Source organism: Vipera berus (assembly GCF_964194415.1).
Source record: "Vipera berus genome assembly, chromosome: W".
Taxonomy (NCBI): domain Eukaryota; kingdom Metazoa; phylum Chordata; class Lepidosauria; order Squamata; family Viperidae; genus Vipera; species Vipera berus.
Genome location: NC_138210.1, coordinates 75942354 through 75953955, shown reverse-complemented (window position 1 = coordinate 75953955; position 11602 = coordinate 75942354). Strand labels below are relative to the sequence as shown.

General features: G+C 50.8%; 1 protein-coding gene across 1 annotated transcript; it reads left to right on the top strand.

The window, feature by feature from the left end:
• Nucleotides 1–3150: 3150 nt before the first annotated feature.
• On the top strand, nucleotides 3151–4038 carry LOC308676654 (ribonuclease P protein subunit p20-like). Its single transcript, XM_081342642.1, has 2 exons — nucleotides 3151–3243; nucleotides 3455–4038. The coding sequence occupies exon 2, from the start codon at nucleotides 3460–3462 to the stop codon at nucleotides 3835–3837; it is 378 nt and encodes a 125-aa protein (XP_081198768.1). The 5' UTR covers nucleotides 3151–3243; nucleotides 3455–3459; the 3' UTR covers nucleotides 3838–4038.
• Nucleotides 4039–11602: the final 7564 nt, after the last annotated feature.

Sequence of the window (11602 nt, the reverse complement as noted above, 5' to 3'; positions counted from 1 at the left end):
CCAAAAATTGCTCCTGGTTGTGTTTTGTTTGGGAGGCCTGATTAAAAAAATGAATAAATGTGTGCGGTTTTTAAGGAAAAAAAAGCTTCCTTTCATCCAGGTGGGATTTTAAAGGAGGTTCGCCCCAGAAATCCAAGGTCAGCCCCTCCCCACTTGCACCACAGTGCCCCCCTCTGCTCCCTGAGGTGGCCAACCCAACCCACTGTGGGGCCTCATGAGTTCAGTTGGTGGTGTCCCTCCTGGTCTTCAGGCCTGGTGGGAGCCAGATGCTCTTCACTGCAGTCTGTGGGGACCCCAAAGAGCATCCCTGCCTCCTTTGCCCACCCAGCCTGCTCAAAAGAGTAGAATAGAATAGAATAGAATAGAATAGAATAGAATAGAATAGAATAGAATAGAATAGAATAGAATAGAATAGAATAGAACAGAATAGGGCTTTTCAACCAGTGGTACGGGTACCACCTGTGGTACATTGGCACCTGGCAGGTGGTACGCAACCATCCTAGAAAAGTGGTAGTGGGGGAGGGGAAAGAGTTGAACCGGTGGCAGCACCGCACAAGCCTGAGCGAGAGACGGCTGGAACTGCAGGGCTGTCAGGGCTCAGCGGAAGCGCCAGGATCAGCGCCAGGATCCAGATGCAGCTCGGTGCTGATCCCGGTGTTTCTGCTGAGCCCAGAAGAACTGCTGATCAGCTGGAATGTTGCAGCATCTCCAGGGACTTGTGATTTACATTCAGATGCTTGGCAACTGATTTATGACGGTCACAGTGTCCTGGGGTCATGTGAAGTGACCAAAACCTGCTGCAACCACCCAGCAGATGGGGAGAATAAAGACCAACCCCCCCACCTCACCCCCGCTGCCAACCCTCAACCCTCAACAGAAATGCTCACAACCATGAAAACCTCGGACAGGAGGAAGAGCGCCGCCAGGCGGGCAGGCGGGTGTCTTGCTTGGCTGTGGCTTGGGAGGCACTTTTTTCAGTGCCATTGTAACTTCAGTCACTAAGTGAATTGTTGTAAGTTGAGGACTACCTGTAATTCATCACCTTTTTCCTTTTTTTTGTCATCAAGTTTTTGACATCTTGCTAGGCAACTGGTGGTACTCGGATGTTGCCCTATCCTAAAAGTGGTACAATGGGTGAAAAGGTTGAAAAGCCCTGGAATAGAATAGAATAGAATAGAATAGAACAGAATACAGAACAGAATACAGAACAGAACAGAACAGAATAGAAAAAAGAATAGAATAGAATAGAATAGAATAGAATAGAATAGAATAGAATAGAATAGAATAGAATAGAATAGAATAGAAAAAAGAATAGAATAGAATACAGAACAGAACAGAATAGAAAAAAGAATAGAATAGAATAGAATAGAATAGAATAGAATAGAATAGAATAGAATAGAATAGAATAGAATAGAATAGAAGAATGGGATATGGATATGGAACTGGAACTGGAATTGGAATAGACTAGACTAGACTAGACTAGACTAGACTAGACTAGAATAGAATAGAATAGAATAGAATAGAATAGAGAATGAAATTGGAATTGGAATTGGAATTAGAATAGAATAGAATAGAATAGAATAGAATAGGAGCTGGAAGGGACCCTGGAGGTCTTCTAGTCCAACCCCTTGCTCGGGCAGGATAACCTCTATCATTCCAGACAAGTCGCTGTCCAGTCTCTTCTTAAAAACATCCAGTGATGGAGCACCCATGACTTCCGGTGGCAAGCAGTTCCACTCGTTGACTGTATTCCCTGTTAGGAAGTTTCTCCTCAATCCAGGTTGCTTCTCTCTTTGATTAGTTTCCAACCGTTGTTTCTCGTCCTGCCCTCTGGAGCTTTGGAGAATAGTTTGACCCCCTCTTCTTCTTTGGGGCAGCCCCTCAAATACTGGAACACTGCCGGAAGAGACTTGAAATGGACGTGGGGACCCAATTTTGAAGCACAAAACACATGACACAGAGATCCATGCCAGAAAGGATCAGCACCCATCATTCCCAGCACAGATATCTGGATACTCCCTCAGGCCACTTCTTGGGCCATCCCACCTCAAAGGGCTGTTGTGAAGAGGAAAGAGAACTCTGTCTTGAACTCAAACCCTTGGGAGGCATCAGCATGCAATATGAGGAGGAAGGAGTAGAATAGTCCTTGACTTATGGCCACAGTTGAGCTTAACATTTCTGTCATTAAGCTAGACAGTTGAGCTTCCCCCCCCCATTTAATGACCTTTCTTGCCACAGTTGTTAAGTGAATCTGGCTTCCCCTTTGCCGGAAGTTCTGAAAAGGGGATCATATGATACGGGGACCCTGCGACCTTCATAAGTGTGAATCAGTTGCCAAGTGCATGACCTCTGATCACGTGACCATCCTGCAATCCCACCCTCTCTTAAGAAAGGAATCCTGCAACGGAGGCAAGTTCAGGGCTGTTGTAACTTTGAATCAGGGGTGTCAAACTCAATTTCATTGAGGGCCGCATCAGCATTGCAGTTGCCCTCAGGGTGGTGGTGGGTGTGGCCAGGGTGGGCGTGGCCTACTGGGTGGGCGCGGCTAGAGTGCCTATGGCCTACTGGGTGGGCGTGGCCAGCTCTACATCATTGGCATCAAGGGTGCCTATGGGGGCCTGGGCAGGAGTGGGACAGGTCTGAGGGTCTCTGGCAGGAGGGGGGTCTCTGGGCCAGGGCCAAGGCAGTGGGGGCCGTTCCCTCACTGTTTCCAGGATGGCTTTGCGGGCCGCATGAAACCACTTCGCGGACCGGATCCGGCCCCCGGGCCTTGGGTTTGACATGTCTGCTTTGAATGGTCACTAAATGAAAGGTGGTAAGTCAAAAAGTGCATGGATTATTAGGTATATTTGCCACCTTATTTATAAAAAAAAGGATAAAATAAAACATAAAATAAAATATAAAAAATATTAAAAAAATAATATAAAATAATAAAATAAAATAAAATAAAATATAAAACATAACATAAAATAAGACAAATAAGTTGCACCGGGGGCGAAGGGAGCGGCTTCTAAAGCTTTTTGCAGGAATTAAAGAAAAAAAACCGCTTTTGCCTCGCCAGGGGGAACCCCGGAGCCCTCCGCGCACGCGCACTCGCCTTCTCCGCCCCCCCCCGCACACAAATAGAGACCAAAGCGCAGAGCGGCCCCTCCTCGCCTCGCTTTAAACCCGGACTTCCGGGTTAGCGGCGCCCGGCCGGCCACGTGCCTTTCTGCCCGGCTGCGGCGGTCGCGGGAGTCGGAGGTCGGTGGGAAAGCCCCCCCCCCAGGGCAGCCCCTCCTCGGGGACGGGAGGGGGGGAGCCAAGGGGACGCCTTTCCCAGGCGCGGCACCGCCTAGCCCATCCTCCCCGGCCGGTCTCCCGGGGGTGGGGGGGAGTCCCCCCGCGCGCCCCCTCCCCCCGGGCCCTCCCGTGCAGCGCCCCCCCCGACCCACCGCCGCCGTGTCTCCCGCAGGGCGGATGGCCGAGCCGAGCGAGCCGGAGCGCGCCCTGCGCCGCCGCCTGCCCCGCCGCCTGCCCCGCCGCCGCGGCGACGTCTACGTGAACATGCGGACGGACTTCAGGGCGCAGCTGGGCCGCTGCCAGAAGCTGCTGGCGCCGGGCGGGGGCTGCGCCGAGCTCTGCATCCACGGGCTGGGGCTGGCCATCCCGCGCGCCATCAACATCGCCCTGCAGCTGGAGGCGGCCGGCAGCGGCGCCCTCCGCCTGGCCGCCAACACCTCCACCGTGCAGCTGGCCGACGGCGCCGAGCCCGAGGGCGACCGGGAGGAGCCGCTGACCCGCGCCCGACACAACTCCGCCATCCACATCCGCGTCCTGCGCGCCGCCCCGGAGTAGCCCCGCAAGAGGAGGAGGAGCAGCCCCTGGGGACCCCCACCCACCCATCCACGCGCTGTACCGTCCCCGCCTCCCCCGGCCCGGGAGGGTCCCCCTGCAGCGACTGCGGGGAAAAGACTTGGGGAGGGGGCGGCCTCTTTGTGTTCCCCCTACTCTGGAATAAAACCGGGGTCTGCCAATAAAGGAGAGTATTGAAACGCGCGTGAATGTTCGTAGCTGGGCTGTTGCTTTGATCTCCGAGCTTGGCGATGTGGCTGCAAACGTTTGGTCTCCCTTGAGGGGGCGGGGGGGGGGAGAGGGGGACGCATCTCAGTCCGCTGGGAATGGTGCTCAAGGAGAATATTTGGAGCTGGGGGTTGAAAGGAGGGGTCCTGGGGGGGAGCCTTTCTGAGCTGGGTGGGGTTTTTCCGCAGACGTTTCATGACCCAGGTAGGGAAAGTCATCAGTGCTAGATGAAGCCCATCCGTGATCATCAGACTGAGGATATTCCCTAGCTGGGTCCTGAGACGTCTTGAAGAAAATAGCCAAACTCAGAGGATCAAGGACCCCACGATCCTCCTCCTCATCCCCTCTGCAAACTCTACTCCCTTCTGGCACTGATGATGTTACTTAGCTGGGTCATGAAACGGCAAGGAAACCCCCAAGTTCAGTCACGGTGTGTTTTAGATGGAGGCCTGCTTCTGGATTCCATGCGTGGAGTAGAGACACCAGGAGACTGGGTTTGTGGGGGGAACGGGGTTAAGTCTGCGAGGAAGGGCCCCAAAAGCATTTCCGGGATGGAAGTGGGGTCTCTGCCCAGCCTTCTTCCCTAAGGATGTGCCTGGGCAAGGGGACCTTGGCAGCTGTCCCTTTATGCCCCCCAAGGGGTGGGGTACTGCGACTGCCTCATTCCTCTCAGCCCAGCTAAGGGATGGCCTTAATCAGCAGCCCCAGAGCCACTGGAGGGGAGACCTTGACAGCCTCAAAATCCAGAGGGTATTTGGGGAGCCCCCCCCCCGTCCAACCGGCTTTGCCTCCTATACCCGCCACAGCAGCTGCGAAATTTGCTCCGAAGGGATGCCTGCTTGGTTTGGGGTCCTTGCAGCCTGGCAGCATCATTCCCTGCCCCCTTCTTGGTCTTTATTGGGGGATGGCAGTTAATGGGAAAGGAGGGGCTATGTCCCCTTGTACAGAAGCCGTTTCCCCCTTTTCTCGACACGACTTGAAATGGTCAGCACTCAGTCGTGAGTGAGACTTCTGCATTCTGTGAGAATTTAAGACGGGTGCCCAACCTTGCCCACTTTTAAGACTTGTGGACTTCAACTCCCAGAATTCCTTAGCCAGCAAGGGTTTTCCAGAATTCAGCATGGATAGGATGAGAACATAGGCGGCTAGGCTACTTTATTGCATTTTTTGACAGCGTAACTTACCTAATAAATGGTGGGAATGCGGTAAATATATCTTGATTTCAGCAAAGTGTGGGGGGGAAATAGCTGGCTGGGGAATTCTGGGAGTTGAAGTCCACAAGTCTTAAAAGTGGCCAAGGTTGGACACCCCTGATTTCAGTGAAGTCAAGCGGTCTTTCTCCTCAAACCGCTCAAAAAATATCCCGCCGTGGCTGTGCCAAGAAAGCCACGTGCCGCCCATGACTGGAAGACCTTGTTGTTGTTAGCTGCGAAGTCGTGTCCGACCCATCGCGACCCTATGGACAACATTCCTCCAGGCCTTCCTGTCCTCTACCATCTTCTGGAATCCATTTAAGCTCACGCCTCCTGCTTCAGTGACTCCATCCAGCCACCTCATTCTCTGTCGTCCCCTTCTTCTCTTGCCCTCGATCTTTCCCAGCATGAGGCTCTTCTCCAGTGAGTCCTTCCTTCTCATTAGGTGGCCAAAGGATTTGAGTTTTAGCTTCAGGATCTGGCCTTCTAAAGGGCAGTCGGGATTGATCTCTAAGACTGACCGGTTTGAACGCCTTGCAGTCCAAGGGACTCGCAGGAGTCTTCTCCAGCACCAGAGTTCAAAGGCCTCCATTCTTTGGCGCTCAGCCTTTCTTATGGTCCAACTTTCACTGCCATACATTGCAACTGGGAAGACCATAGCCTTGACTATACGCACTTTTGTTGACAGGGTGATGTCTCTGCTTTTTAGTGTGCTGTCTAGATTTGCCATGGCTTTCCTCCCCAGGAGCAAGCGTCTTTTAATTTCTTGGCTGAAGTCCCCATCTGCAGTGATCTTGGAGCCCAGGAAAATAAAATCTGTCACTACCTCCATTTCTTCCCCATCTATTTGCCAGGAACTGAGAGGGCCGGATGCCATGATCTTGGTTTTCTTAATGTTAAGTTTCAACCCAACTTTTGCACTCTCCTTCTTCACCCGCAACAAGAGGCTCTTTAGTTCCTCTTCACTTTCTGCCATTAGAGTGGTATCATCTGCATATCTTAGGTTGTTGATGTTTCTCCCGGCAATCTTAATTCCAACTTTTGATTCATCTAGCCCTGCCTTTCTCCTGATGTGCTCTGCATATAAGTTAAATAGGCAGGGCAACAGTATACAGCCTTGCTGGACTCCTTTCCCAATTTTGAACCAATCAGTGGTTCCGTGTCCAGTTCTCACTGTTGCTTCTTGACCCGCATATAGGTTTCTCAAGAGACAAATAAGATGGTCTGGTACTCCCATCTCTTTAAGGACTTGCCACAGTTTGTTATGATCTACACAATCAAAGGCTTTAGCACAGTCAGTAGATGTTTTTCTGGAACTCTCTAGCTTTCTCCATGACCCAGCGTATGTTGGCAATTTGATCTCTGGTTCCTCTGCCTCTTCAAAATCCTGCCTGTACTTCTGGTAGTTCTCGATCCACATACTGCTGGAGTCTAGCTTGTAGGATTTTAAGCATAACTTTACTAGCATGAGAAATGAGTGCAATGGTGCGATAGTTTGAACATTCTTTGGCATTGCCTTTCTTTGGAATTGGAATGTAAACTGATCTTTTCCAATCCTGTGGCCACTGTTGAGTTTTCCAAATTTGCTGGCAAATTGAGTGTAGCACTTTTACTGCATCGTCTTTTAAGATTTTGAATAGCTCAGCTGGAATACTGTCACCTCCACTAGCTTTGTTGTTGCTCAGCTTTTCTAAGGCCCACTTCACCTCACATTCTAGGATGTCTGGCTCGAGGTCAGTGACCACCTCATTGTGATTATCTGGGACGTTAAGCTCATTCTTGTATAGTTCTTCTGTGTAATTTTGCCACCTCTTCTTAATCTCTTCTGCCTCTGTTAGGTCCCTGCCATTTTGGTCCTTTATCATGCCCATTTTTGCATTAAACGTTCCCTTCATCTCTCCAATTTTCTTGAAAAGATCTCTGGTCCTCCCTATTCTATTGTTTTCTTCTATTTCTTTGCACTGTTCATTTAAGAAGGCATTCTTATCTCTTCTAGCTATTCTCTGGAATTCTGCATTCAATTGGGCATATCTATGTTTTTCTCCCTTGCCTTTCGCTTCCCTCCTTTCCTCAGCTATTTGCAAAGCTTCCTCAGACAGCCATTTTGCTTTCTTGCATTTCTTTTTCTTTGGGATGGTTTTGGTTGCTACCTGTTGTACAATGTCGCGAACCTCTGTCCATAGTTCTTCAGGCACTCTGTCTATCAGATCTAATTCCTTAAATCTATTTGTCACCTCTACTGTATATTCAACAGGGATATGATTTAATTCATACCTGACTGGCCTAGCGCTTTTCCCTACTTTCTTCAGTTTAAGCCTAAACTTTGCAACAAGAAGCTCATGGTCTGAGCCACAGTCAGCTCCTGGTCTTGTTTTTACCGACTGTATAGAGCTTCTCCATCTTTGGCTGCAGAGCATATAGTCAATCTGATTTCTGTGTTGACCGTCTGGTGATGTCCATGTGTAGAGCCGTCTCTTGGGTTGTTGGAAAAGAGTGTTTGCTATGACCATCGTATTCTCTTGACAAAATTCTATCAGCCTGTGCCCTGCTTCATTTTGTACTCCAAGGCCAAACTTGCCTGTTATTCCAGTTATCTTTTGGCTTCCTACTTTAGCATTCCAATCCCCCATGATGATAAGGACATCATTTTTTGGTGTTAGTTCTATAAGGTGCTGTAGGGCTTCATAGAACCGGTCAATTTCATCCTCTTCAGCACCGGTGGTTGGGGCATAGACTTGGACTACTGTGATATTGAATGGTTTGCCTTGGATTTGAACTGAGATCATTCTGTCATTTTGAGGATTGTATCCCAGTATTGCTTTTCCTACTCTTTTATTGACTATGAAGGCTACTCCATTTCTTCTGAGGGATTCTTGCCCGCAGTAGTATACCTGATGGTCATCTGAATTAAATTCACCCATTCCTGTCCATTTTAGTTCGCTGATACCTAAGATGTCGATGTTTAGTCTTGTCATCTCTTGTTTGACCACGTCCAGCTTTCCTTGATTCATGGATCTTACATTCCAGGTTCCTATGGAGAAAAAATCTTTACAGCATCGGACTTTCCTTTCACCACCAGACACATCCACAGCTGAGCGTCCTTTCGGCTTTGGCCCAGTCGCTTCCTTCTTTCTGGCGCTACTAGTACTAGCCCTCTGCTCTTCCCCAGTAGCATATTGGACGCCTTCCGACCTGAGGGGCTCATCTTCCAGCGTCATATCGTTTTGCCTTTTGGTACTGTCCATAGGGTTTTCATGGCAAAGATACTGGAGTGGTTTGCCATTTCCTTCTCCAGTGGATCACGTTTTGTCAGAACTCTCGGCTATGACCTTTCCGTCTTGGGTGGCCCTGCATGGCATAGCTCATAGCTTCATTGAATTACGCAAGCCCCTTCGCCACGACAAGGCAGTAATCCATGAAGGGGAGGAAGACCTAGAAGTTGACTAAGGAATGCTGGGAATTGGAGAGCCGTTGGAGGGGATTCCCACATGTCTTCCTGGGTTGAGAGCTGGGACGGGAGGGGTTGACCTCTGCTGTTGTGCAAGAGCGTTGTGTCATGCAGGCTGCGTGTGAGAAGACAGCCTTATCTCAGATGGCCGGAAATAGCATTTTTTCCACTGCCCGGCTGAGGTGCCACCGCTGATAAGAGGCTGGTTGGGGGCCAGAAGCAGCCCTGACGTCTCAACCCCTCCCGGAATTGTGCTGCGGGGGAGATGAGGAACGGAGGGCTTTCCTTCCTGCAAGGGGGGCATCCCCCCCCCCACTCCTGCCCAGTTGGGCATCCAAAGTGGCCCGCCTTGTCTGACTTAGGAGCTTCTTCAGTCCTTGAGGAACTCTGCAAACAGAGGGATAGAATCAAGATCACGTGAAGGGATAAAACCAGTTTATGAAGCCTTTAATTTGGCCACACCTGGAATCCCGCATCCAGTTTTGGTCACCGGGATATAAAAAAGTTGAGACTCTAGAAAGAGTACAGAGAAGAGCAACAAAGATGATTAGGGGGCTGGAGGCTAAAACATACGAAGAAGGGTTACAGGAATTGGGTACGTCCAGTTTAATGAAGAGAAAAACCAGGGGTGGCAGGGTAGCAATGTTCCAGTATTTGGGGGGCTGTTACAAAGAAGGGGGGGTCAACCTAACCTCAAAGCACCTGAGGACAGGACGAGAAGTGACGGATGGAAACTAATCAAGGAGAGAAGCAACCTGGAACTAAGGAGAAACTTCCTAACAGTGAGGGCAATTAGCCAGTGGAACAGCTTGCCACCAAAAGTTGTGGGTGCTCTATCACTGGAGGTTTTTTTAAGAAGAGGCTGGACAGCCATTTGTCTGAAATGATAGAGGTTATCCTGCCTGAGCAGGGGGTTGGACTAGAAGACCTCCAGGGTCCCTTCCAGATTCTATTCTATTCTATTCTATTCTATTCTATTCTATTCTATTCTATTCTATTCTATTCTATTCTATTCTATTCTATTCTATTATTCTATTCTATTCTATATTTTATTATTCTGTTCTATTCTATTCTATATTTTATTACTCTGTTCTGTTCTATTCTATTCTGTATTTTATTCTATTCTATTATTATTCTATTTATATTCTATTCTATTCCTATTATTTTTCTATTCTATATTTTATTATTCTATTCTATTTATTCTATATTTTGTTATTCTATTCTTTATTTTATTATTCTATTCTATTCTATTCTATTCTATTCTATTCTATTCTATTCTATTCTATTCTATTCTATTCTATTCTATTCTATTCTATTCTATTCTATTCTATTCTATGTGTTGCCACAACGAGGCCTCCAAAGGGCCCTCTGGGCATCCCCAGCCATGCGTGGCTGCCGTGCCGTGGGGGTCCCCCAGAGCTTGGCCCTGGAGCTGCCTGGGGCTGCCTCCGATTGGGCTTTGGGCTTCCCTTGATCCAGTCCCTCTGAATGGATTCTGCCCAGATCGTTTTTTTTCCACCTTGGCCCCTTGAAGATGGGCAGACATCAACTCCCAGAATTCCCCTGACAGGAAGGGTCAGAGCCCAAAGCTTCCGGCTGAAATATTTCAGAACCACACACGGCTTGGCGGGTCCCACCCTGGCCCCTTCTAATGATGTTAGTTTGTTCGATACTAAAAACATTTGCAAGGAAACGAGCTCAGAGAGCACCAAGGACCCCACACTTTTTGGGGGGTACTCGTGGGAGTGAGCAGAAATAGCCAGGTGGATCCTCCTGCTTCCTGCCTGCTTGAGGGGGAGGGGAAACTGACATGCTCCATCCTTCAACCCTCCACCCCCCTCCCACATTTTGGCCTAAAGGTGCACTTGGTTGCAGCCCCCCTCGGGCACATTATGGGGGGGCGCTGCTGGTTGAGTCGGATGCTCTTGGTCGTCCCCCGACCCCCTGCCTGGAAGCACGCTGGCGACCGCACGCACAGAGCCTTGGTGGAGCAGTGGGCTAATGCCTCCTTAAGTAACACCAGCTGCCTGCCATTAGTGCAGGTTCGAGTCCCACCAGGCTCAAGGTTGACTCAGCCTTCCATCCTTCCGAGGTAGGTAAAATGAGGACCCAGATTGTTGGGGGCAATTAAGCTGACTTTGTAATAATGCCGCTTGGGGTGTGTGTGTGAAAGCCCTAACAAGCAGGCATATACATAGAATGAAGGCTACTGCTAAGCTTGTAAGCCGCCCTGAGTCTTCGGAGAAGGGCGGGATATAAATGGGATTTTAAAAAAAATTTAAAAAAAATTCCACGGGCATCCTGGCGCTCCGCGTGGCTGGGGATGCGCGGCCGGCTGACGCGAGGGGGTCTCTCCTGCGCCCGGAGGAGAACGGGGGAGGGGGCTGAAGCGGGCCGGGCAGCCGCTCGGGGGGCGCAGGTGGCGCGGGGCAGGTGGGCGAGCGGCTCCCGGGGAAGCGCGCGCTCCGTCCAGCCGGGCCGGGTCAGAGGTCCGGCCTGCCTCCGCCCGGCCTGGTTGATCTGTCACTCCCGCTGGCGCCAGGCGAGCCGGCCTGTTTGGAGACGCGGCCAGGATCGATGCGGCCGGCCGCCGGGTCGGCGGATCAAGGCTTCCGCGAGTGCGAGCCGGCACGTATGAGCGCCCGGCGGCCGCCCAGCCTTGGCTCCGGCCCAGCGGCGCAAAGGAGTGGGGGGGAGTCCTCCCCCAGGCAGAACCTCGGCTGGGGGCATCCCTGCGGGCTGGGGATGATGGGAGGAGTTGTAGCCGGGCGGCGGGGCCTGGCCAGAGGAGGCGGCCTCCGTCCTGGGGAGGGGGGGGCTTTCCGAGGGGGGGGTGTCGATCGCTGGACAAGCAGCAGGTTGTTCTTAGGGGGAGGTGCTGGGTGCCCCCCTTCTCCGA